General features: G+C 52.4%; 8 protein-coding genes and 1 non-coding gene across 9 annotated transcripts; 5 read left to right on the forward strand and 4 right to left on the reverse strand.

The window, feature by feature from the left end:
- Positions 1-847: 847 nt before the first annotated feature.
- On the reverse strand, positions 848-1844 carry LRP88_04650 (replication fork protection component Swi3-domain-containing protein; the record flags this gene model as incomplete). The annotated part of the gene is made up of 3 exons (XM_083241222.1): positions 848-1456; positions 1512-1587; positions 1645-1844. The coding sequence occupies 3 exons, from the start codon at positions 1842-1844 to the stop codon at positions 848-850; spliced, it is 885 nt and encodes a 294-aa protein (XP_083102370.1).
- A 299-nt stretch (positions 1845-2143) lies between these two features.
- LRP88_04651 (NADH-ubiquinone oxidoreductase 21 kDa subunit) lies at positions 2144-2961 on the forward strand (the record flags this gene model as incomplete). Its single annotated transcript, XM_083241223.1, has 4 exons — positions 2144-2218; positions 2277-2293; positions 2422-2627; positions 2687-2961. 4 exons carry the CDS (start codon positions 2144-2146, stop codon positions 2959-2961), a joined length of 573 nt encoding a protein of 190 aa, XP_083102371.1.
- Positions 2962-3953: 992 nt separating this feature from the next.
- On the forward strand, positions 3954-5259 carry LRP88_04652 (uncharacterized protein; the record flags this gene model as incomplete). Its single annotated transcript, XM_083241224.1, has 4 exons — positions 3954-4492; positions 4545-4622; positions 4677-5174; positions 5229-5259. The coding sequence occupies 4 exons, from the start codon at positions 3954-3956 to the stop codon at positions 5257-5259; spliced, it is 1146 nt and encodes a 381-aa protein (XP_083102372.1).
- Positions 5260-6007: 748 nt separating this feature from the next.
- Positions 6008-8010, reverse strand: LRP88_04653 (permease family-domain-containing protein; the record flags this gene model as incomplete). The annotated part of the gene is made up of 5 exons (XM_083241225.1): positions 6008-7341; positions 7399-7428; positions 7509-7534; positions 7592-7860; positions 7930-8010. The coding sequence occupies 5 exons, from the start codon at positions 8008-8010 to the stop codon at positions 6008-6010; spliced, it is 1740 nt and encodes a 579-aa protein (XP_083102373.1).
- Positions 8011-11646: 3636 nt separating this feature from the next.
- Positions 11647-12669, reverse strand: LRP88_04654 (uncharacterized protein; the record flags this gene model as incomplete). The annotated part of the gene is made up of 1 exon (XM_083241226.1): positions 11647-12669. The coding sequence occupies one exon, from the start codon at positions 12667-12669 to the stop codon at positions 11647-11649; it is 1023 nt and encodes a 340-aa protein (XP_083102374.1).
- Positions 12670-15522: 2853 nt separating this feature from the next.
- On the forward strand, positions 15523-16779 carry LRP88_04655 (uncharacterized protein; the record flags this gene model as incomplete). The annotated part of the gene is made up of 1 exon (XM_083241227.1): positions 15523-16779. One exon carries the CDS (start codon positions 15523-15525, stop codon positions 16777-16779), a length of 1257 nt encoding a protein of 418 aa, XP_083102375.1.
- Positions 16780-17511: 732 nt separating this feature from the next.
- On the reverse strand, positions 17512-18039 carry LRP88_04656 (uncharacterized protein; the record flags this gene model as incomplete). Its single annotated transcript, XM_083241228.1, has 3 exons — positions 17512-17615; positions 17680-17868; positions 17928-18039. 3 exons carry the CDS (start codon positions 18037-18039, stop codon positions 17512-17514), a joined length of 405 nt encoding a protein of 134 aa, XP_083102376.1.
- Positions 18040-21216: 3177 nt separating this feature from the next.
- Positions 21217-21332, forward strand: LRP88_04657. The gene has a single exon (XR_014475173.1). It is a non-coding gene; the product is annotated as a 5S ribosomal RNA (ribosomal RNA).
- Positions 21333-21750: 418 nt separating this feature from the next.
- On the forward strand, positions 21751-22765 carry LRP88_04658 (NAD-dependent epimerase/dehydratase family protein; the record flags this gene model as incomplete). Its single annotated transcript, XM_083241229.1, has 3 exons — positions 21751-21778; positions 21882-22184; positions 22239-22765. The coding sequence occupies 3 exons, from the start codon at positions 21751-21753 to the stop codon at positions 22763-22765; spliced, it is 858 nt and encodes a 285-aa protein (XP_083102377.1).
- Positions 22766-22897: the final 132 nt, after the last annotated feature.

The raw sequence follows: 22897 nt of genomic DNA on the forward strand, positions 1-22897 counted from the left end.
GACGTTGGCAGCATTGCGGTTGATCTCCGAGGGAAGTGAGGCACAAGTCAAGACCTTGTGGCGCGGATCGCATGGATCGCGCGGAGATGACAGCAAGCTGTCACAGTGTCTGAGCAATATGGTTGCCGCCGCGGGAGCTACTAATGACGGTCGTCTGGCCCGACCGGGCCAAGGAGCAATCAAGACGACGAAAGAGCGGTGCAGTTCTTTGAACTCGCTTCCAGCAGAGCAACCGACTTCTATTACCTACTATAATAAAAAGTCTGGAAACGGTGTGTGGGGGAACAAGACTCAACAGTCTGTTATGAATTTTCTGGTTTTTGTATCTTTCGAGGGTATGGGTATTGGTCAAACCCCGGAGCAAGGCGTCAAGGATACCTCTATAAATGTCCCAGGGGGACTGGAAAACCACGGGTTGAGCCTCTTGTACAATAAATACAATGACACGCTTATGAGCGATGACGAACTACCTTTTGTGCATCTTTTGTGATCTTTGTGACTGCCAATGTGAATGCTTGGATGAAGCCATGAAGCTCTGGACTTCAAGACTGAAGCTTGAGCAGATACTGACGTAGGTGTGACAGCTACCCCTGACTTGCACAGCACTAGAGCTACAGCCTTGCCTGAGACCGTGGGTGGTTTTTGGGTTGTGAAGTCTGAATATTGATAGGGAACAAGATGGGCAACATGTAACCATCTGTTAGCCAACATGCCAATGAATGACGTGAACGTAGAGACGGTGTAGGAAGGTAGAGCATCCCGATGCTACTCTTTCATTACTCGTAATGGATGCTAAATATCATGGCAAATCTCAACGCCTGACGCCAATTCTCCCATGCCGCTTGTATCACCACAATCCGTCCATCTCCTGCATCGCTGCCTCTTCGTCTGCAAAGTCATCTCCTCCCTTTGGCTCTGCTCCATTCTTCTTTGGTGCTTGATCATGGCCCTCGGCTTCAGCGATCAGAGCGTCCAGATCATCACCATCTGGTTCGGGCTCTGAAGGCTTTGACTTCTTCGCTGCATCCCGACCCTCAGCCTCGGCGATGAGAGCCTCGAGATCGTCTTCTTCGGGGACTTCGTTGCGGATCGGGAGAGTGTGGCGAGCTGGTCGGGGTGTTGCATCGTAGATGTCGTCGTCATCTGGCACGTCGTTATCCCGTTGTGGTGTCTTTGCCCTTGACGGTTCTGTCGTCGTTGTGGTGGTGGTAGGTTCCGGGCCCGCTGGCTGTGATGTATTGTTCTCGCCGAATAGATCCTCCTCTTCTTCCTCCTCCCCGTTTGCAATGTGATCCTTAGGCTTTCCCTCGTTGATCCAGTCGTTGCGCGCTATCACGATCCGTTTCTTGTGACCGGCCTTTTCGACCATGGCGAGGGCGTCGAGGAACTTGGCTTTTGGGAAGAGGTCGTCGAGCCAGAGCTGGTAGAAGGACAGGAGGCGGGAGGCATCTGAGAACTATAGCAGTCGGTTAGTAGGCTTAGAGGGAGCTTGGGGAATGGCGATAGCGTACTTCATGGCCTTTGCCCTTGATCTTTAGGTCGCGCGCTCTCTGCCGTAGCTTGGGTATTCCTTTTGGACCCAGTAACCTGCCATTCAGGATTAGTATACCGTGGTAAATGCTAGCCAGTGCCATATAATCTCACCTGTCCTCGTCAAGCTTGACATTGGGTGCTCGAGCTCGCTTCTTGACGTCAACTTCCTCGTCGATTCCAAGGCCCGAGTCTGGCTCCTTTCGCTTCTTGGAAGAGGATTCTGGAGGGGGAGAAGCAAAAGGGTCGTCGGAAAAGTCGTCAACATCGTAATTATCCAGGCCATTTGCTGGATCCGAGGCAATGCCAGCCATTTTGAAAATTTCCGAGTGTTGAATGTCGATAGTACCTCCAAAGACTTGATTCTCCCTTTCACGACGCGTCCAACTCCAGGAGACGCGTCGAGAGCTTAATTGATTCTGTCCACCCCGCCAAGGTCCACTTCCACCACGTGACCAATCATCGGCTAGCTCGATGGGCTGACCACTCACGTGATCATGTCCTGAGGCACCAATCCGGTGGCCGGCTCCAGCTTCTGAATGTACCGAAACCGACGACCTCGAAAGGCTTCGTGATAGGATTCAAGGAATTGTCCCGGACGAAGCACCGCACAATGGCTGAGAGCGCGACCAAGCAGGAGACCCCCTCCTTTGTCGGGGCCAGCAAGGTCATCCAGACCCCTTACCCGGTGAGTGAGGCCTCAATTGACGATGCAATGGCTGTTGCTGATCGGATGGATATTATAGCTCATTGACAACGATCCGTACGTCCTCTGTCCCCTCGAGTCCCTCCCGCGACGACCCGAATTGCGATATTCCGTGTTTCTCACTACTTGAGCCGTTGGAAGGGTCGGAATGGTTGGATTGTGGACCGTCGACTAACCCTCGGCAGTCACTTCAAGAGAGTTGTTGGATATGCCCGAACTGGCGACTACGTCTATGGCGCTGCCGCTGCCGCCTTTGCCCCCGCTGCCCTGATTGCTCTCGAGCGATTCGCCCCCTCGCACGTCGGAAAGGGTGGTTTCCCCAAGGCCCTGAGACTGGCCGGAGGCGTCGGTATCATCGGCGGCTTCCTCTACTTTTACCAGCGATCCTGCCGTATGTCGACGACATGCCATAACCGGTAGCGATGGAGAATACTGACAATACGGAAACAGTCCGATTCTACGGCGCCACCGAGAACGCCCGCGAGATCGAGATGGACATGCGGGAGATGGTGGACAAGGTCAAGAAGGGCGAGCCCCTGTACGGCGTGAGCCGGCTGAGCCCCCATCTGCAGGGCGTGGCGGCCCGCCAGAGCCGGTACTCTGCGCTCATGTTCAGCGCGATCCCGTGGTTCAACTTTGTCAACCACAACCAGCACGGCGTCGACACGGCCAAGTACTACCAGCAGGCCGAGCGGGAGCTGGAGGCGGAGCGACAGCAGAGCTAAATATGTGTTTGGGTAAAGATGAAAAGAGGTGTATATTACCAAGCGGGGGATGGGCAGTGCCTCGACGGCGGCGAGTTTTCTTGCGAGATGGAAATAGATTTCTTGAACCATTGTTGTTGACCTGCTGAAGTGCATGTCTCGGTTGAGAGTGCGGACTGAGCCTTCAAGGCTTGGATCCATTGGGAGGGTACGGCTTGTGACACTATTCGAGCAGCTGTGATGGGCGAGAGTTTATCGGGATGGGATCGAGATAGCTGGGTAGACATGGGGCTATTGAACCTTGTTCCCGGCGTAGGTAAGTGCTGTGTTTGTGAGAGATCAGATATTGGGTACAACCTCCTCATGACTTGTTTAATGTGTATTAGGTTACTTATATCCGTATGGGGCATGGCATCCTTAGATGGGCTCGGAGGGCTATTTGCTACCTTGCGTATCTATTTCTTATTTTAAGAGGACCGTTGTATCACAAATTCATCGAAGACTCATGAAGGTCTTCTTGAAATGTTCCTAATGGTACTGAATAGGAGAGTGCTCATAGATGTGACATAGTGAACCATTCCTTCGGGTTAGAAGCCATGGCTGTCGTTATCCCACAAGGCTGACACATAAAAAACACTTGTATCACTCCCAACATCACATGAAGTCTTCAACTGACTCCCCCGCGTTTTCCTTATCTTGACGCACAGCCCCCGTGATACGCCGCCCCCTCCTACTCTATTGCGACCTCATGATCGTTGCCTTCGGGCTTCGGCCAGCTCCGGCTCTTACTCCAACGTCGCTGGCCAATCATGGCGATTGCAATGGATAAGACCGGTGCAAGGACATGACTTTGTCCGCATCAACTTCCTGAACAGGAACCGGGAGAGGACCCTTTGTAGCGGGTTTAAAATTTTATAATTCTTCATATATGCGTGTTTTGTTCCACTGTCTTAGTTGAAACTATATCTTGATCTTTGTGTATTGGAGACTTGACAAGCACGATACCCTCACCAATGGACTCAAACCAAGAATTGTCGATGGACCTCCCGGTCATCGACCTCGACGTCTACCTCAACAACCCTCTCGACTCCGAGGCAGTCCAGGCCGAGTGTCGGAAAGCGGCCAATGCCCTCATCACCTACGGCGCCCTGGTCCTTCACGACTCCCGCGTCTCAGAGCAGGACAACTCGACCTTTCTCGACATCCTCGAAGACTACTTTGCCCAGCCCGAAGAGGACCTCAGGAAGGATGAGAAGCCCGAGCTGAGCTACCAGATCGGCGTGACGCTGGAGAACACCGAGAAACCCAAGTGCGCCGTCGATGAGCCGTGTCTGGATGTGATTCAGAGGCTGCACCCGTCTCAGAGACCGCTGGATATCTCGGCGCATTCGCCGGATCCGAAGTGCAGGTTCTTTTGGAGGATGGCGGAGATTCCGCCGTTCAAGACTGAGTTTCCGGGGTTGAATGCTTCGAATATCGTGCCTGAGGCGCCGCATATTAAGGAGCGGTGGACGCCGGCTATGAACCAGTGGGGGACGTCTATGAAGAATGCGTGAGTATCTTGGTTTTAAACTTATATACTATAACACTGACTGTCTTTCAAGTGTGTCGAAACTGGCAGAGATGACGGCTGTTGGCTTGGATCTGCCAGCCGAGTTCTTCAGCGACGCTGGACGTTATGGGTTTGATCTCCCACCCAACACTATGCTATACTCATGAACTCACGCATTCTATAGACCACATCTTCTTGCCCCCACAGCTTCTGATCTGAACAAGTACGGCGAGAAGGATACCATCCTTGCTGGCTTTCACACAGACCTCAACTTCCTCACCATCCACGGGCGCTCCAGGTATCCCGGCCTTCACATCTGGGCCCGCAACACCGGAAACCGCATCCCCGTCAAGATTCCTCCCGGAAACTACCTTCTTGTCCAAGCGGGCAAGCAGATCGAGCACATCACCGGGGGTCTCATCAAGGCGGGCTTCCACGAAGTTGTCGTCAACGAGAAGACGATTGAGACGATTGAGAAGCGCAAGTGCGAGTTTCCCGATAGACCCCTGGTTCGAATCTCGAGCACGCTTTTCTGGCACCTGGGAAGTGACTTTGATCTTGCGCCGGTTCCGAAGCTGGCGCAGCGGGCGAAGGAGGTTAGGGAGAAGCAGAAGGAGCTGGGCAGGGATGAGGGACGAGAGGGAGAGTACCCGGCCATGAAGGTTGGACGCCAAGTGCAAGAGTATGTTTGACCTGGACCTGATTGAGTTGAGGACTTGTTGCTGACTATTTCTAGGGAACTCAAGCACATTGCGTTGATGGCGTGAGGAGGTGCGTCGAAGTGAGTCGTTACCGTGGATCTCTCTAGGTTTATGCCTTGAAAAGGATAGATTGCCACGAATGAGTGAAAATCAAGAGGCAAGTTTGAGAAGCAAAAGTACATTTAGGCGCAGTTAGTGGTGGGAATATATAAGTTGGTACCATTCTCATCCGAGAGTCTCATGAGAACTTCCCGTCTGTACTATCGCCACTATGCCAAAATCCCAGTATAAGAGTTAAATAAAAAAACATGAAAGAAAAATGAGAACCTACCTGTGCCTTAGAGCCCTTTTCCCTATCTCATGATTATTATTATCCCAAGATGTAGAGGGACACTTATCAGGATACAGATGCAAAGGTTAGCTAACCTTCGTGGCATGGCATATAACCCTTAGCGTGTTAACTATCCGCTCCCATCACAAAGTGGTTAACGTCACTAAGGACAATTTGCTATGAGCTTCAGACACACGGCGTTTTCATAACCTTGACGAGTCCCCAAGCCTCGCCGCCCTCAGCTGGCGCACCAGAGTAATCGTAGAATCCTACATCATATTTAACTGACATAACCACTTAGCAAGACATTGCCACTCTATACAACAGCCACGTTGTCAATGGACACGCCCATGTTGAACAAAAATCGCTTCATGTTTCCATTTTTGTTGGGTATCTACCAAGATTATATGCTCAATTACTCATCATGTCAACCTTCTACTATATCCTCTCATTTTTATTCCACCTCCTTCTTAGATGACTCGTCTAGATCTCCTTTTCCCGAGGCACAGTCGTCTCGGCCACCTTGCCCTCGGAACCGCCATGATCGGAGCTGGTCTCCTTCTCAGGGACCGTCACCTGGTTCTCAGTCGTGTCGGCAGCAGGAGGGTCTTCACGCCAGAAGTCCTTCTTGCCACGGAAAAGTCGGACCGTCCACGGGGGGAAAACGCCGCCAGGAATGCGCCAGGTCCAGCCATCCCGTTCATCATAGTTGGGAGGCACAATGCGTCCGCCGCTCGCAACCTTGATGAGCCAAACAACAGTGTTGAGCAGCATGTAGGTGCAGATTCCAGCAATCAAACCATCAGCGATCGAGTACGCGAAAGGCATGATGGCGATGGTGAGGAATGCTGGCACCGCATCACCCATATACCTCCAGTTGATCTCAGTAACTGCGCTGACCATCATAGATCCGACGAGAACCAGAACGCAGCCAGTGGCCCAAGGGGGGATAGATGCAAAAATGGGCGCGAAGAAGATGGAGATGAAGAAGCAGATGCCAGCAACCATCGCGGTCAATCCAGTCTTTCCACCCTCGGAAATGCCAGCACCAGACTCAACAAAGGCAGTGACGGGTGGAACACCAAAGACGGCACCAATGGAGATGCTGAGGGCATCCACCATGTATGCAATGGAGGAACCCTCAAAGTCCTGGGTGACAGGGTCGACGACGTTGGCGAAACGGGCCATACCGTAGAGAGTACCCGTGCAGTCCAAAATATCGACATACAAGAAGGTGATGAGGGCGAGTCCAAACTGGCCTCCGTGACCAGAAATGTCGAACTTGAGGACGTTGAGGGTGTTTTCGATCTTATGGAAGTCAACCACCTTCTTGAAGAAGTCGAACCTATCAGTGCCGATGGGGTCATAGGGGAAGTAAGTGACAGGAGTATCTCGAGGCCAGGAGATGATGCTGACGAGGAGGATTCCGGCAATGACAGCGCCCTTCACGCGGTACAGCATGAGCAACACGGTGAAGATACCGCCACAGAAGATGCCGATCCACATGGTAGGGTTTCGCATCTTATGCGAGGAAGGGCATAGTCCGTTGACCTTCGTATCCTCGGGGCAGCCTGCAAGCTCCATTGGTGTCGAAGTGGCACCCACGATCAGACCGATACCCTCGCTATAGGTCAAACCGATGAGGGTAAGGAAGAGACCAATACCGACACTGGTGGCAAGCTTGATGCAGCGGGGAATAGCACGAGCAAGCCACTGTCGCATACCAAAGAGCGCAAGACCGAAGAAGATGAAGCCCTCGATGAAGATGGCAGTGAGGGCGACTTCATAGGGGACCGGACCATTTCCGTTAGGACCAACTAGTTAAACTTGTTAGATGTTTGATCGAAGCTGAGGTTAGATGGCTAAGAACTTACCGACAGTATAGGTGAAGTACGCGTTCAAACCTTGGAAGTATTAGCACCCAAACTTGTAGACAAACAAGGCTCCTAAGAGACAAGGTTGCATGATTGGAGTTTCGACATACCCATTCCAGGAGCGAGACCGACAGGGCTGTAAACTTGGTGTTAGTATACTGGTCGGGGCAACAAGACAAGCGTTAGGACTTACAGATTGGAACAGAGACCCATGAAGAAAGAGGCGAGGGCGGAAATAGCAGCTGTAGCGGTAACAGCATCACGCTTGATTCCCGCAACACACAGGCGATAGTCATCATCTGGCACACACAACCCGGCATCATCAAAGGTATTGCAAACGCAAGTACCGCCGGATTCGGAGACGATGGAGGAGTTCACGGCAATAATGTAGGCCATGGCAAAGAAGGTGGCAAGGCCGGCTCGGATCTCCGTGAAAAAGGCAGAGCCCTTGCGCTCGCGAGGCTAATTGACCCCAGCGTTAGAAAAAAAAAAAAAATCATGATTGTGAATAATTATGAAAAGTTGACTTACATGACCTGAGCCATCGAGCTGGAACCAACGACCGACGGGGCTGGCCGCGATCTTGCGGTTGGTATTTTCCATCCAACCCATGATGAAGATTCAAGCAACAGCAAAGAACAAAGATTTGATGTACAACGACTCGAACAAGACCTATTCGACGCGAACAGGTGGAGCTGGCAAAAGCAAAGAGTCAAGAGACGAAGCTTTCACAAGACTGGGGATGCGGCACAGTCTTAAACGGCCGACGCGGGACGTAGATCTGTGAGCTTGGGTGAAGCCACTGGGTCTTGTTAGTTCCTAGTTCGGACGAGCTAAGGCGGGCAGCCAACGGAAGGAAGCCGATAAAAGCTCCTGGGGGCAGACGGGAACGGAGATTGGATGGGCGGGATGGGGGATGGGTGGCCAGGCAAGGCAAGATAGAGAGATAGCCAGATAGGCCGGGGAAGACGAGAGAGCTGGGGTGGGGGACGGGGAGATGAACATGGGTTCGGGCATGAGCGTGCGTTTCCCCCCAGTTTATAGCAAGATGGAGGGGATACATCCATCTGGGGATGTGACAGAGATCGACTGTGCCAAGTGTGCTAGAGAATAGCTGAAAGAGCCCGACCTACCGAAGGAAGTACAGAGGGACGAGGTGTTCTGCTGTGCCTCGTACGCGGTGCAAGGGGGTTGCAAATGCACTGCAGATCGATGCGACTGGGACTTCAGAAGCTGCAACGGAGTAACAATCGAGCAAAGTAAGGCGCGGATGACGGCGCAATGCGACGACGGACGAATGTACCGTATTGGGGAAATCGGCGACTCGATATCGATGGAGTAGTGAACTGCGCGATCAAGGGTCCTGGAGACGAAGGTCCAGGTAAGCCTCAAGACTATTGAGCAACACTGGACGGTAGTGGTGGTGACAATAGGGATAGGAAAGCTCCGATGACCGAGACTCGAAGATAGCCAAGATAGAACACGGCAGCGAATCTTGTGTCGTCCTGTGTCCGTCGGAAGATGGCGTAGCCCGTGTGCGCGCCGAATTTTTCGTGACAAGACCCTGGGCAAAGAGGGCACAAAGTGAACCGGGGGAGGTACCGTAAGAGACGATCTGAGGCTATCAACCTCGGAAAAGACGCCAATGGATCCAGCAACGAGCTGCCTGATACAAGCAAGGTATCGCGATAGACGAGGACTCTCGAAGATGAGAGTAGAGGAAAAGGAAGGGATCAAATTTGCTGATGGCAAATTCTTGATCGCGGCTAAAGAGGACCCAGAGGCAAGCACGAATCGGGCGGATATACCGAGGCCCTCATCTCAGTCGATTTTTTTTTCATGCTCTCCCCAGTTTTTTTTTCCCCCGTCGCTCCCATCCTCTAATTTTTTTCTTCTCCATTTTGATGAAGCCTGTCATATCCCAGTCCCAAATTGTCGTCGCCTCTTGCGCATTCCCCACGCTGTGGCCCGGGATATCGCTCCAGCCCTTCAAGCCATGCGACGCCATGCGCAGCCGCCATGCGCAACCACTTGTCGGGTATGGTGGAGTCGGCAGAGATAGCGGATAGCGGTGCGACGCCACTCGTGAGACGGCGATCCAGTCACAGGGCTCGAGATTACTGTTGGATTTGCGCGCCGAGGTTCTTGTCCTTTCCAGCTCTGCCTCTCCGAACGGCCCTTTTGATGCCATGCACATCGAACGGTGTGAGAGATACTGGCTCGATGACCTTTTCGTGGTGGCGGTTTGTGGTGCCACGCCCGCAGACTAACGTCTCCATCCATCGCTTGTTCCATGATGCGTGATGCGGCTCCGATTATGGGACAGCTCAGATCTCTGTTCGTACGACAAGGGAGCAAGTGACTCGAGGACATGCTTAGAAAGCGCTGATGAGCGGGTCCTAGCTGATGTAGGATCGATCTTGTGTGCCTTTTGCTATGTTGGTCTGTTGGACACGGGTGAACTGAGCTCGCCAGCTGAGACATGGCGTCGCAGAGAGTGGATTCACCTGAGCAACTCTAGTCGGAGGAGCGGGTAAAATCGTCCTTCAGAAGAATGAGGGGCCCCTTCTAGAAGCTAATAGCGATAGGCGCTACTCAATCCGTCCCCAGGATATCCATGGTGGTGGGCAGATACCCGCCGGCCGGTCGGACGAGAAGGCAAACATGTTGAATAATGAGCCGTCGGCGGGTATCTCTGACCTCACCTCCGCAAGGCTGGGCCCCGATATCAGAGACTGCAGGCGTTCGATAGATCGAGCGATGAGCTGAGCTGAGCTTAGCTGAGCTGGCATTTGGCGTTTGATTGTGTCGCGTGCGATGCTGAAACCCTACCCTCACGCACGGTGCGTGTGTCAAGGAAATGTCGCGGCTTTGGCCAGTACGTGTTTCGCGATAAGACCCTGTCGGTGTTGCTGCATTAGGAAGGTTGAAGGTGATAAGCGCGGAGACGATAACGGGCCCAGAAAAAGCCGTCTTCCGAGCTAGATCTTTATCACCCAATTTTGGATGCTAACAGGTTTTAGTGAAGGAAATACAAATATTTACGATCTAATATTGGCCTTGCCAAGGGTCAATAAAGATGGATAGGCCACGGAGATGACAGCCTTTCGGCCGACAAGAAGCAACCTTCCGGATAAGTCCAGTGACCGCTACCGCATGCTTGCAGCTGCGGATATCCTCATGGCAGAAGTGGCGAGGATTGCTTCTGGCGCTTGCTGTTCGCTGTCACTCCAATGAACGCGCACGAGGCCTTTTTCCCGTAGCTGTATTTGTGTTTCTAATCCTTCAAGGTGCCCATGTCCGCTTCCCCCCTGCATCGTGAAACTATCACGACTGCAGGTGGGAGGCGTCGCAACCACAGCTTGTTATGCCTGCAACCTGTGTGTTCTCTGCAACTGCAACCTCACCTGTGAATGGATGGCGGGGAAATTTTGAATCCCTGCAAATAGCTCATCTTACAAAGGCCACACAGTCTGCATCCCCTTAACGCAACAGCTCTCGGCGTCTTTGTATGTAGTACTTATGACCCCGCGGCGCCAACTTCAAGTTTCACAACAAGAACTGCTTCTTTTTGGCCTATTGAGCCACAATTAGCCAGCTGCCAGTCACCGTCGGCCGCCGGCAGTTTTGCTCCCGATCCTCACAACTCGGCCTACAAATCTAATATCCAAACTGAGGCAGAGGCATTCAAGAGTGGACTACCACAGACGTTTTCATACTTCCGAGCGATTATTCCTGTCAGCACCAGTCTGCTACTCAGTCAATTTGACTCCATCTCCAATGTCTTCTGTAGGCCTATTTGTGGTACAGCGGTTCCAGCTCACAATCTCGCACGCCCTCTCCCTCCCCTTTCCCTGGTGCCATCTCGACTCGCAGTAACAGGACCCCAACACAGCCGTCTCCATCCAGCATTCGGATACACATATCTTCGAGCAGATACAGTCCAAGTTTCCAATCGACCTCGTGCAAAGGCCACTCGCCTCGTGCGGTGGACGATGACCTTGGGTTAGGGTATCAGTCTGAGATCTACGGGCATGTAGATCCCCATCCGAACCGTTGGTGTCGACGTGGCCTGAATCTGGTGCGACGATGCGAAACAAGGGCTTACATGCGGAGGATAGACCATAGTGAAGTGATCCCCTTCCGGACCTTTCGGATCACATCCACTAGGTGACTTGTCTGTCTCCATCGGTGTGAAAGCGGTAGTCACTGAGAATAACTACCTGGAGTCTACTCCCTTGCTTGACCTCAACGATCGCGATGGAAGCCTGGACGTTTGTGGCCGTGGCTACTTGCAATATCCGCCGCGGACGGTGATGAGGCCTCGATGAAATGCGAGGACTGCAACACCGACACCTTGCCATGCTTGGGCCTGGATGGCATGGGTGGTGCAGGCTGATAAATGGGCTCCTGGTCGATGATTTGGTAGTCATCTTCGTCTTCGATGGAGGAAAGGGGGGCAGGCTGGGATCTTTTGGCCTTCCAATGCTCCTTGAGCTGGTCCCTGAGCTTATAGGACTCTTCCCTTGCGGAGTCCTGGGCATTCCTGAGCTGCCTATAACCCTCTCTGAAATTTTCGTGAGAGATGGTTAGGTTCGTCGAGCTGATGGGATACTGGTGGTACTTAGCCGTGCTGTCCTCTGACGGAGTGGCATAGTGAGCAAACAAGTTCAGATTGGCGCCGTCCGTGGTAAACGTTGTGATCTTGGCATGACCAGCAATGGAGGGTTTCTCAATACAATTGAGGGCCTGATTCCTCCCATAAACGAGAGCCGCTCCATCATAGGCGCTCTGCAGCCTTGCCTTTTCTAGATCCTTTCCTGGCCCCTTGAACTCCCCAGCCAAATGCGGCAATGTCACGGAATAAGGGTCATCCTTGTAAAGAATGGCTCCATCGATGTGGTCCTCGATCGGTAACGAGCGAAACTCTTCCATTTCAAGCCCCTCGACAAAGTCAGGCTGTGGTGCAGACAGACCCTTGTTGAAGCCAGCGTCTTTCGGAAAGCCCGTGAACGCCCGGTTGATTGCTCGGTCGTAGTCTTCGTTCGGGTACCTCTTCATGAGCTGCCCCCCGACCTCGAAGACCATGGTCGCTTTGTTGGGGTTTTTCCCAACTGTCTTGATATAGTCCTCGTACATGGATTCAGTAGGTGACGCCGTTCCGCGAGGCTGGGTGTGTCGCTCTCGTATATCACCCAGATTTACCGGAGGCTTGGACTCATGTGGCTTGAGAATACCGTTTCTCCTGGCCTGCATGACAAACCCAGACATCGTTGTGGAAGTAGTCTTGGTTGTAGACGACGCAACTGTGGCTTCCAAGGGAGCAGGCGCCGATGCATTTTCGCCCTTTTCCTCTCCCATCTTGTTGAAAAGGGCCAAGGCTGCTCGCGTCAACCGTGTCCGTTTTGGTTGGCGTTCTCTTTCCTTGTTGCTGTTGCGCCGTTTCCACAACAAGGTGGCTGGGTAGTATTAGTCCTCACACTCGACCTTGGGCTCAGGGAGCAAGCTGTATGGGCGTTCGAGAGGCCCTGGCTGCCGTGTATTCTAACTGAGTTATTAGCGGTTGATTGACTTCCGTAGAGCGAACGATTATCCCACCTCGGCGGCCCGCGATGGCTCCTGCTGGTCAACGCCAACCTGTTGTATACTCGCCTGCGACAGCGTGGCTCGCTTCGACGCACTTCCGGCACCGGCTGCGACCTGTAGTTTGCGGCAAGGCTCGAGTGATGCGACCTGATCAATCGAGAGTTGTCTTGCGTGAAGCCTCGCACTACGCCTTGAGGGTCCTATACCTGACACATCAGACCTTCAATCTAGGCTTTTTATACATGGCAGAGTGCTTACCGGCCTGTGTGTCCGTCTGCATCAAGCGCGATCTCTTCATCGGTGGGGGATGAGTCTCGGATGTGATATCGGGTTGTCCTTTCATGGTCTGCAGGAGTACTGCATCCCTTTGAGTTGGTGGAAGAGCTGTATCCGGTCGGTTAATATACTTCTCTTCGTCAAAGAGAGCGCCGTGGGCACGCATACTCAAAGGTTTTGAGGGATTCCAGGTCTGCGCCTTGGAGACCCTGTCATTCATTATACAGAATGTGCTGGTATGTGAAGAAGAGAAACGACTTCTTTCAGCACCCGGTCTGGCCGACAAAGAGGCCTGCTTACCACAAAGCGCCTGGACAGGAGGCGGTTGGTTGGCTTGGCGCGACGAGCATCACTTTTGAGGATTTGGATCCGGGCATGGAGTAATTATCTCAGGTTGGGGGTGGCCATGAATAATTGACCGCCATGGAATGGATAGAATCGTGTGTTGTTCTGCGCCATGACTTTCCATGCTCCCCACGATGCACCTACAAAACACTCCATGTTTTCAGGGCTTCTGATGAGCAACGATGGCCACAAATGCGAGAATAGATAGAAACGACTTCAAGAGTCTATTTGTGGTACTGACGGCGCGAAATGCTGCTGGCCGTCAAATGAAAGGGCCTTTCCCGGATGTGTCCAGTATTGGGATCGCAAACCTCTTAGAAGCGCGGACGCCAACCGAGTAGGTGCGCAATAATTCGTCTTGTCACCGCTGTTCTCTTTGTTCCCTTTCTTTGTTAGCGCCAAACCCATTTCCTACTGATACGGGGACAGCCCTGCTTTTCTCTTGCCCGCCTTGGAAAGTCTGAGTTAAAGTAGGTAGGTGATCAGGGTAGCAGGATTGGCGTTGCAGGGCGACCCCGTGACAAAAACTCCGAACCAGGACATGCAACCCTGGTCTATCAGAGGCTGATCCTCCAGGTGCTGCAAGAGGGTTTTGTATTGTTTGGAAGTCACATAGAACTTTCGACCTCTGCAGCTTTCTCTGGTCTCGTCGTTGCGATGCCCTTGTGGCCTACAAGTGTTGTCACGGCTGTTTGGGAGAGAACTGCTTCTGGAGTCTAGACTCTGCTAACGGAACAAGCCAGAGACAAAGGGGCGCTCACGCGCGTCTGTGACCGTTGGCTCCCTCACGCCAACGTCATCTGATACAACCGTCACTTCAACGCCAGCAGAGTTTTGGATGATGTCGACTCTGGCAGTAAGCCGGCCATGCCCCCTTTGCTCCGGCTGTTGGCTATCGTCTCACAGACTTGGCCGTTGCAAGCCCCTCCCCACCATCGTCATGATGCTTCCAGAGTCAGTTGCCCATAACGCGCAACCCCTCGTGGCTTACGAGCGAAGCACACGTTTCCTCCTCACATTCGTCTGAGGGTCGCGCAACGGGGCCATCGCCGAAGGGCGCCCGGTCGATCTCGGCGTGGAGGGATCGCCTCGGTGGGCCCATGGAAGAGCCTCTTGGAGAGATGCCGGACATGGACTCTTGCTGATTGATGAAAGCCCGTTGCTCCTCTGGAAACCTCACCGCGTTTTTCCGGGGTTGCACAGCTCTTGGTTGGGGTGTTGACGTCAGTCGACCAACCATGCAAAACTTGACCCGCATGACGTCAGCCACAAGGACCCTGCATCGGTCGTCCCCCACGAAATCCTGCGATGCTGAAGGCTGGATGGCTGGTTCTCAGTTCCAGCGCTGCACCTCTACGCCATATCTCGTCTTGGTTTCCTGGTTTCGCGGTTTAGAATTGTCCACTATTAATGACCCGCGCACAATTAATGCATCCCTACTTCGCGCACAGCCCCGCCACCTTGGTCTCCGGGGGACGGGACCCTCCGCGCGCCCTGGTTCCCACCTCGTGCTCACAGCCAAGTCACGACCGGTTGGCGATTGAGCCGGTCCTGACCAGAGTTTGAGCTCTGATGATCTCTTGGTCTCAGGCCTTGCCCAGCCTGCCCAGCCTGCTACCCTCCTTTACCGCCGGGCGCTTGTCGCGTTATGCCGTTTGTGTAAAGGCCCCCTGTCTTGTTTGTCTTGACATAAAGAAGGATTGCTCCCAACATCCTCTTCTCGCCTCCTCCCCGCAGTTTGATCTACACTTCAAGCAAGCTAGTTGTGCTAGTCTTTTCTTGGGCTTTGAATCTTACCTGAGACCAACCTTTCTTCTCTTTCAACAAAAGCCTTCAACTTCCCTTTTCCCATTTTGACCACATCATCCCTGAGCATTCTTCAACCGGCCAAAGTTAATCCTCACGGCCGCTCCATCTATGGCCTACTATCGCCCACAAAGGCATCAAGCCCGTCCATCACGTTACGATGATGACTTTGCACCCCCTGAGCCTGTAAACTCCTACGATCCCTACGATGACTTGAAACCGCTGCCTCCTCGAAGCCGCTACCCAACAGGTCCCCCGTCACCACCCCGATCGCCGCCCCGTCGCCACAAGTCGGAGAGACGTCGTCGGCGACCCAGTCCCAGTCAATATTACCCCGATGAGCCCGTGATGGCTTCCCGGCATCGCGAGCCCCGTTCTCGCTCTCAAAAATATGAGCCGGAGCGCCGCAGACGAAGTGCGGGACCTGATCGCCGGGCACGGGATCTTAGCCCTCCACCTTTCGGACCTCCTCCCGATTCACCTCGCCGTAAGGCCCGATCAGCTCGCCGTGACCGGGAGCCCCGCTATGAACAGCCACCACCTCGAGAATATCGCCCACCCCGAGAGCCTCGCCCTGGGCGGGAGCGGGAGATCCCCATCCGCATGAAACGAGAGTCACGACCCGATAGAGAATTCCGAGATGAGCGGGCCGCTCCCATGCCAGATTCCTACGAACCCGATCCATACGCTCGGGGCCCGCCAGGCGAATCTCGGAAACGACGCCCTCGAACGTGGGCCCCCGAGCCAGACTCGCCTCGCCATTCTCGGTCCGTTCGGCCACCCTCGCCTCGATCCAAGTCACGACCACGGGGCCGCTCTTTGCGACGCCCGGACTCTGACGATGAAGACGACCATGCTGGTTACTATGCGGCCGGAGCTGGAGCTGCAGGAGCAGCTGGCGCTGCGGCTGCAAGTCATCGGCGCCCACACTCCCAGACAAGGAATCACAAGGGACGAGGCCACCCTCGACCCTCATCTCGCGGCCGACCTCCCACTACACAGAAGACTCGGAGCGGTCCATCAGGCCGCCGTAACTCAATGCCTGCCAGCACCCAGCCTCGCTCTGCTTGGTGGCAGAACCCTATGGTCCAGGCTGGCGCCCGCACTGCCCTCACCGCTGGAGCCCAGGCTGCGATGAAGTCTCGCAATGACCCCAGCCCCTGGCTTGGACCTAAAGGTGCCAAGGTCGCTACCGCCGCGTTGGGTGCTGCACTGGTAGATGGTTTCATGGGTCAGAAGCATCCCAACAGCACGAGACAGAGCCTCATGCGGCAAGGTGTTGATCTCGCACAGAGCCAGGCCATGAAGACCCCAGCTCATCACAAGTCTCGCCATCGTCACGACTCTCGCCATCGCCACGATCGATAAACCATTTCTTGTCGTAACACCAATACATCGGTTGCGTATTTGTATCACGATCCTGTAACCATGCTGCGATCAGCATCTCATTTCATGGTTGAGTTGTGGAGGAGTGTATACTGTCATTTACTGCCTTGAAGGAGTTCCGGGATCTTATAAAAGATATGACTTGACGATTTCTGAAAAACATGTACTTATATGGACTTTTATTGCGCGTTGGATGAATTGAAACGATTGATGAGATCTTGTCCTTGTTGGGTCGCAGTACCTTTTCGTCTCGTGGAAGGATGATGTGTCTTGCACGACTATTATTGTGATGTGCGGATAATTGACACCAACTTGGCTATTCAACATCATTTGCCATTCAAGAATGCATGTTGGCCGTTAGCTAAAGCCACACTCTCACAGCCTTATCTTTGTTAAGCCTGATGTTGGGTTGGAAACATTGATGTGTGCTAAAAGATTTGTTCTTTTTGTGGAAAGGGAGCAAAGGTCTCATGTATTTGCCCTCTACATTCTCTGCGATGTTTCGTGTCTTCATATGTGTTACTTACTTGTATTTGTATCAATCTTGATGTTTCCTGTAGCCGTGCCTATGTTCATGCAACCCGCGTGCTCACCACTCTGCAACCATTGTGTCAAGTCTTAAGGGGAGTGACCCGGTTGACTCTGCGACACTTCCAACGGCCCACCACACCCCTCATCATGTGCGTCTGCACATACTTGATATGTTCCCCCGCTCTAGGACGAGGAAGTGGCCGTGGACCAGGGTCGGCAGCGATCAGCAGCGCAGAACCCGTTGCAGCAAGGTCCCACGGGCTGCCCGTTGCTGTCGTAGCACTCGCCTGTTCATAACCCATGTTAGATCCGAAGGCTCGCACATTGACTGGTAGATGAGGCTCTGCTTACCGTATGTAGGCACACAAAAGCCCTGACAGCTCACCGCAGTGATGACCTGGGGAGGGCCGACGATGATGTGCTGCGATCCGTCACTATCGATGCTCTGGACAAGGGTCTTTTCCCCATTGGTGGTGAAGGTGCACTGCGAGAAGGCATTGTAGTCTGGAGCGTCGATGATGTTGACGTTAATGTCGCTATCTGCAAAGGGCCATGGGAGTCAGTACACTTGGCGACCCGGAAGACATGGAAGTACGGACTGGTCTGTCTAGTCTTGCCGTCGGCAGGGAACGTCATCTCGTAGGATGCTGGGCCGCCGTGGAACGTGAGATGGACGGTCTGGACGTCATCGCGTTCAACGGGGTTGGGCATGGCGTGGACGCCAGCGAAGATGGCGATGGGAAGGATCGAAAGGGCCAGCTTCATCGTGAATAGTTTTTATTGCATGTGTCTTGATGATTGATGCATTTGTACTGCTGTGATGAATGGGCTGCTTCTTGGCTGGTTTTATATATTCTCTGCGACGCCTCCTCCATTCCTCAACGGCAGCGATGATGACCCGTGAGGGCACATGATGACTATCTGCAGTGGCGATCAGATGTAATTCCTCCTCAAACTCGCACTATTATACGAGACTCTGGTATTACAAAGAGTGAAAGGAGGGCCGACGATCCTCGTATTTTCACCTAAAGGTATGTGCAAGTAATGAGGGGTTATCAGCTTGGGGCCCATTGAGTGGTGAAGTTGACCACGTGCGACGCGATGATGGGCACCTAAAAAAAGAAAGCTGGAAGGCGGGATCTGCAATGACATCGGAGATTTCAGCTCATTGCTCGGATGTCGGCTCCTTGGCTTACTGGCTGATTGTGAGGCGCGCATCATCGGCATACAGTAGTCGTTTGAATCTCGATGTAGATTCGACGAATCTCGTTTGAGGGGGTTGTGGTCATGAGAACCGTCGATCAAATCGATGGGATCATCAATAGAGGTTCTGGTGAGAGAATGATTCCTCTGTCTTGTCTTGTAGAATATCTGCCTTGATGGAATAAAGCGATGTCAAAGTTTATGCCCTGCGCCTGTCAACCTGACCCTTAGATATTGCAATGTGGTGCAACGTACGGATATGCATCTTTCGCGTACCTCAACGGTTTCGATTGGCCGTAAGGTAAATATTTTGAGTAATCTGCCTTGCTATCCTGTGAGGAAAGGCGTTGTGACCTACACATAGAGCCAAACCGCCGATACTAGACGGGGGACGCAGGTAATATTGACGAAACAAGTAACCATATGGTGTTGAGAAGGATCTGAGATGATAATCGGTTGTGTATCAACCGACTGCTACTCTCAAAGATTGCACATGCAACCTGCGCGACATTCACAGCGTGCTGGGGCATAGTATCCTTGCTTCTTGCATTTTTGGGGACACCGTTGAAAAATAGGGTTAAAGGGAGCTTGGAAATCGCACCTGTTGCTTCTGGAATGCGAGACTGAACAATGCAAGTGAGCAAAGAGTTATGGTACTCATGCTCTCAAGCAGTCTGAACCTTTATGTTGGCGGTGCGCTTGAGTTTCAGTCCATGAAAGTGCTTGAACACTTGCTCAGGCCTATAAGCTGTCCTTGAAACCTTTTAGAAGGGTTCTGTGGAATCCTTGGGGATTCGCTTGAGTAGATGATAGGCGAGTGAGTGATCGAAGTTGGTTGGGAACGATCAGGATGAAGCAAAGGCTTTCCTCAAAGTACAGGTTTCAGTGACCCCCTAAGACAGATAACCCCACCCATCGGTGAACTCCTAGATCCCACGGGATGCTTGTTTTGCGTCCAAGCGCTGCCATTGCTTGATGCTGGCGCCTCCAAAAACAGCGAAGTAGGTCGCTGATTTTAAAGGATATCGAACAAGGTAGTCGCAGCCAATCGGGGGCTGTTAAATATGCTACAGATAGGTATGTCAGCGCTCGAAATATGTAAGTATCAGAAACTTAAGGTAGTCTCCAATATAGCAATGTCATACATAACTTCCTCAATCGGCAGTGAATTAAGCTGAGCCACGACTGAGAATCGATGGGAACATTAGCTAAGCACGCCACGGCGGCACTTGCCCAGCCACTGTCGCGTCCCTGGTGTCAATCACCACTTTTAACCACTCCACTCACTTCTCTTGACAGTATCTCAAGCACGCGCATCCTATTCACCATGGATACCAAAGAGCCTATCGCGTCGACCACCAAAGCGCCAACTACTCGTGTTGGTAAAGCTAAATCTGGAGCATCAAGAGCAGGACGATGGAACCGTGAAATGCTAAATCGGCTCACCGTCGCGTTAATGGAGGATCCTGAGGCAGACATGATCACCTTTCTCACACCAATGTATTCGAAGAAATTGCGATCACTCAAACAAGCTTGTGAGTTTTCTTCTGCCCCAAAAAGAATAAACGAAAACCAGTCCCCATGCTCATTGTTACCGCACAGCTTCATTGCCCCCCGACAACCATGCTACTAGACCAGCACCTCCGAATCACGACATCCGCGCCCGACTGCATGCGACTGATCCATCTTCCGTCATTTTTGAGCCATCAGCCGAACTAAAGGCCCTTCTGCACGAGGATCTCAGTCTCTCGGAAAGTATTGTCAATCTTTTGGCCGATAGCGAAGTGCTTTACGCGGCTGTTTCTATCATGGTCTTCAAACTCAACGAAGCCTTGGTAGTCAAAGTCACAGGCGAGACCTCTTTGACAGAGCATCGGTCTCTTGCGTTCCTACAAGAGAACCTACCGAGTTTCCCTGCCCCGAGGCCACATGGGCTCATTCGACTAGGCCATCGTTACCTACTATTTACGACATTTATTCCTGGACTGGATCTAGAGAAGGTGTGGCCTCGACTGAATCGCAATCAGAAGCAAAGTGTCACCGACCAGCTTGGAGTTCTCTTTTCCCAATTGAGATCACTCCCTCACCTCGCTTCTACCCCACTCGGCGATGTCCAGGGCGGCAATGGTTGTAGAGATCTCCGTCGAGATCTTCGAATAAGTACTAAACCAATCACCACCGATAAGGAGTTCCAGGATTTTATTTTCTCTGGATCAAGATCTGCTTCAGCTTCGTATGTAAATCTCCTGCGTGGCTTGATGCCCGAATCTGCCGCGAAGATTGTCTTTACGCATGGAGATGTGCGTCCCGCAAACATCATCGTTAAAGAAGGCGAGGATGAAAAGTGGCAGGTTGCGTCGGTGATAGATTGGGAATCAAGCGGCTTTTACCCCGAATATTGGGAATGTATCAAGGCGACGAACAATCTGAGTCTCAGGGACAACACGGACTGGTATCAGTATCTGCCAGACCCAATATCTCCAGGTAGATATCCAACTACCTGGCTTGTTGATAGGCTCTGGGATCGCAGTATGGTCAATAGCTAAGCCAGAATTGCCTCTGCCGTATCTAGACATTCCAGTGTGGTTTATCGGACTGAGAAATGTCGGAAGAGCTGGAGGTTGGCGCAAGGAAGTAAAGGGGACAACATCCACTATGATGCAAATTACAGAGCATTCCTTTCACATACGACCATACCCACTGGAGAACTCGGGATCCCGTCCGCTCTCCCATAGATAAGCCGGTGAGGGGCGGATTAGTAGTTGGGTCGGTGACGACCAGCGAATCCCCGCTGTTGTATGTTTTGTGCCCGAGGCTTCCTTTTTTGCTAGCTGTTTGGACCTTGCCCTGAAGCCTGTCCTTCGTTCCAATGCATTAATATACTCCAGCTAAAAGGTCCGTACCGCCTTGCTTTTGACTCGTTCCCTCTTGTTTTTAGTTTGGCATTTTACCCTATTATATCTCTCTTATTGTTCTATTGGTTGTTGGCACTGTTAGGACCTCCCCCATTGTCTTTTGGAATTGGCACCGTAATCCTGCCATAAGATACCCTTTAACGTTAATAAAGGCATATTACTAATGCCTGCGATGCGATATCTTAACAAATGAGGTCGTTGAGTTATTCCATGCTGACAAATTCTTATCGTTGCCGAACCCATCATTCGACAAGGACGAAGATGGGATCGTGACCCTTGTACTTAAGCCTCTATATAGAGCGCCATGTACCCAGGTTGTAAAGTCCTATCAGGTGAAGTTCAAGCCAATAACAGCACGAAGAACAAAATGAGCGATAGGCGTCGTCGAAATGTTATGAAGACCTGATGCTGCTGAGGAGCTGACTCTTTCGGAAGCTATCCCGGTGCCTGGATCATTCAACGACCTTACGCTTCTGTCAACCCTTTTCGAGCAAGTCAATACCTTCGATGCCATTGTCAGTTGCACCGAACAGATCCCCGGCTACGCTGCTCACTTCGAGGAAGTGGTCACTTGTGTCAGAGCACTCGCCGAAGAAAGTAACCAGAATGGGACTCGCCCGTTCCTACTCTGGTCGTCTGGTTGCAAAGATTATGGCACCACGGGTCTCCATGGCTCACCTGGCCTTGCCCCTCATGACGAAAACTCGCCTTTGAACGCGCCGGAAATCCTAAAGGAACGTACGACAAATTGTCTCAGAATATTTGACGATATCAACCTTGTTGATGCAACAGTCATTCGACCAATTAGCGTCTTTGGATATTCGAGCAGTTACTATGGCGCCATATTCGACTATGTGGCTGATCAGAAGAGACAGGGCGCTGAGACATTGAGGATCCCCGGAGACCCTAACAGTATTATGCACGCAACACATGTCGATGGCTGTGCCGAGGCATATGTCGCTCTTGCAGAACACAGCGACCGATCCTCCGTGGTTGGCCAGGCTTTCAATATCTCTGGATATCGCTACGAGACTCTGAAGGAGGTCGCTACATCTTTCGCTAAGGAATATGGCTTCAAGAACGGCGTTGAGTTCGTGCTGGCCAGCGAAGCTGAGCCGGCATTTCCTCCGCTGTTGCACCTTGCCTTCAGTTTCAGTCAGTGGGCTGGGAGCCAAAAACTTCGGTCTCTTTGCGGTTGGAATGATCGTCGGACATTGTTTTCGGAGAGCATCCACGTGCATAGATTGGCATATGAGACACTGAAGGAGCGTGGCCATAGGAATGTTGCAGAGATTCAGAAGAGGATTCAGGGCAACTAAAGAGCTGAAGAGGTGTCTGCTGAGCCCTATTGAGGTCAACGAGATAGGCTGCAAACCCAACGATTTCCGATTTCCTGGTATTTATAACTTTAGCATTTAAATCATTGGACGAGACAAACCGAAAACCACATG

Source organism: Fusarium phalaenopsidis, assembly GCF_050370095.1.
Source record: "Fusarium phalaenopsidis strain FUZ10S chromosome Unknown contig_32292, whole genome shotgun sequence".
NCBI classification, from domain to species: Eukaryota; Fungi; Ascomycota; class Sordariomycetes; order Hypocreales; family Nectriaceae; genus Fusarium; species Fusarium phalaenopsidis.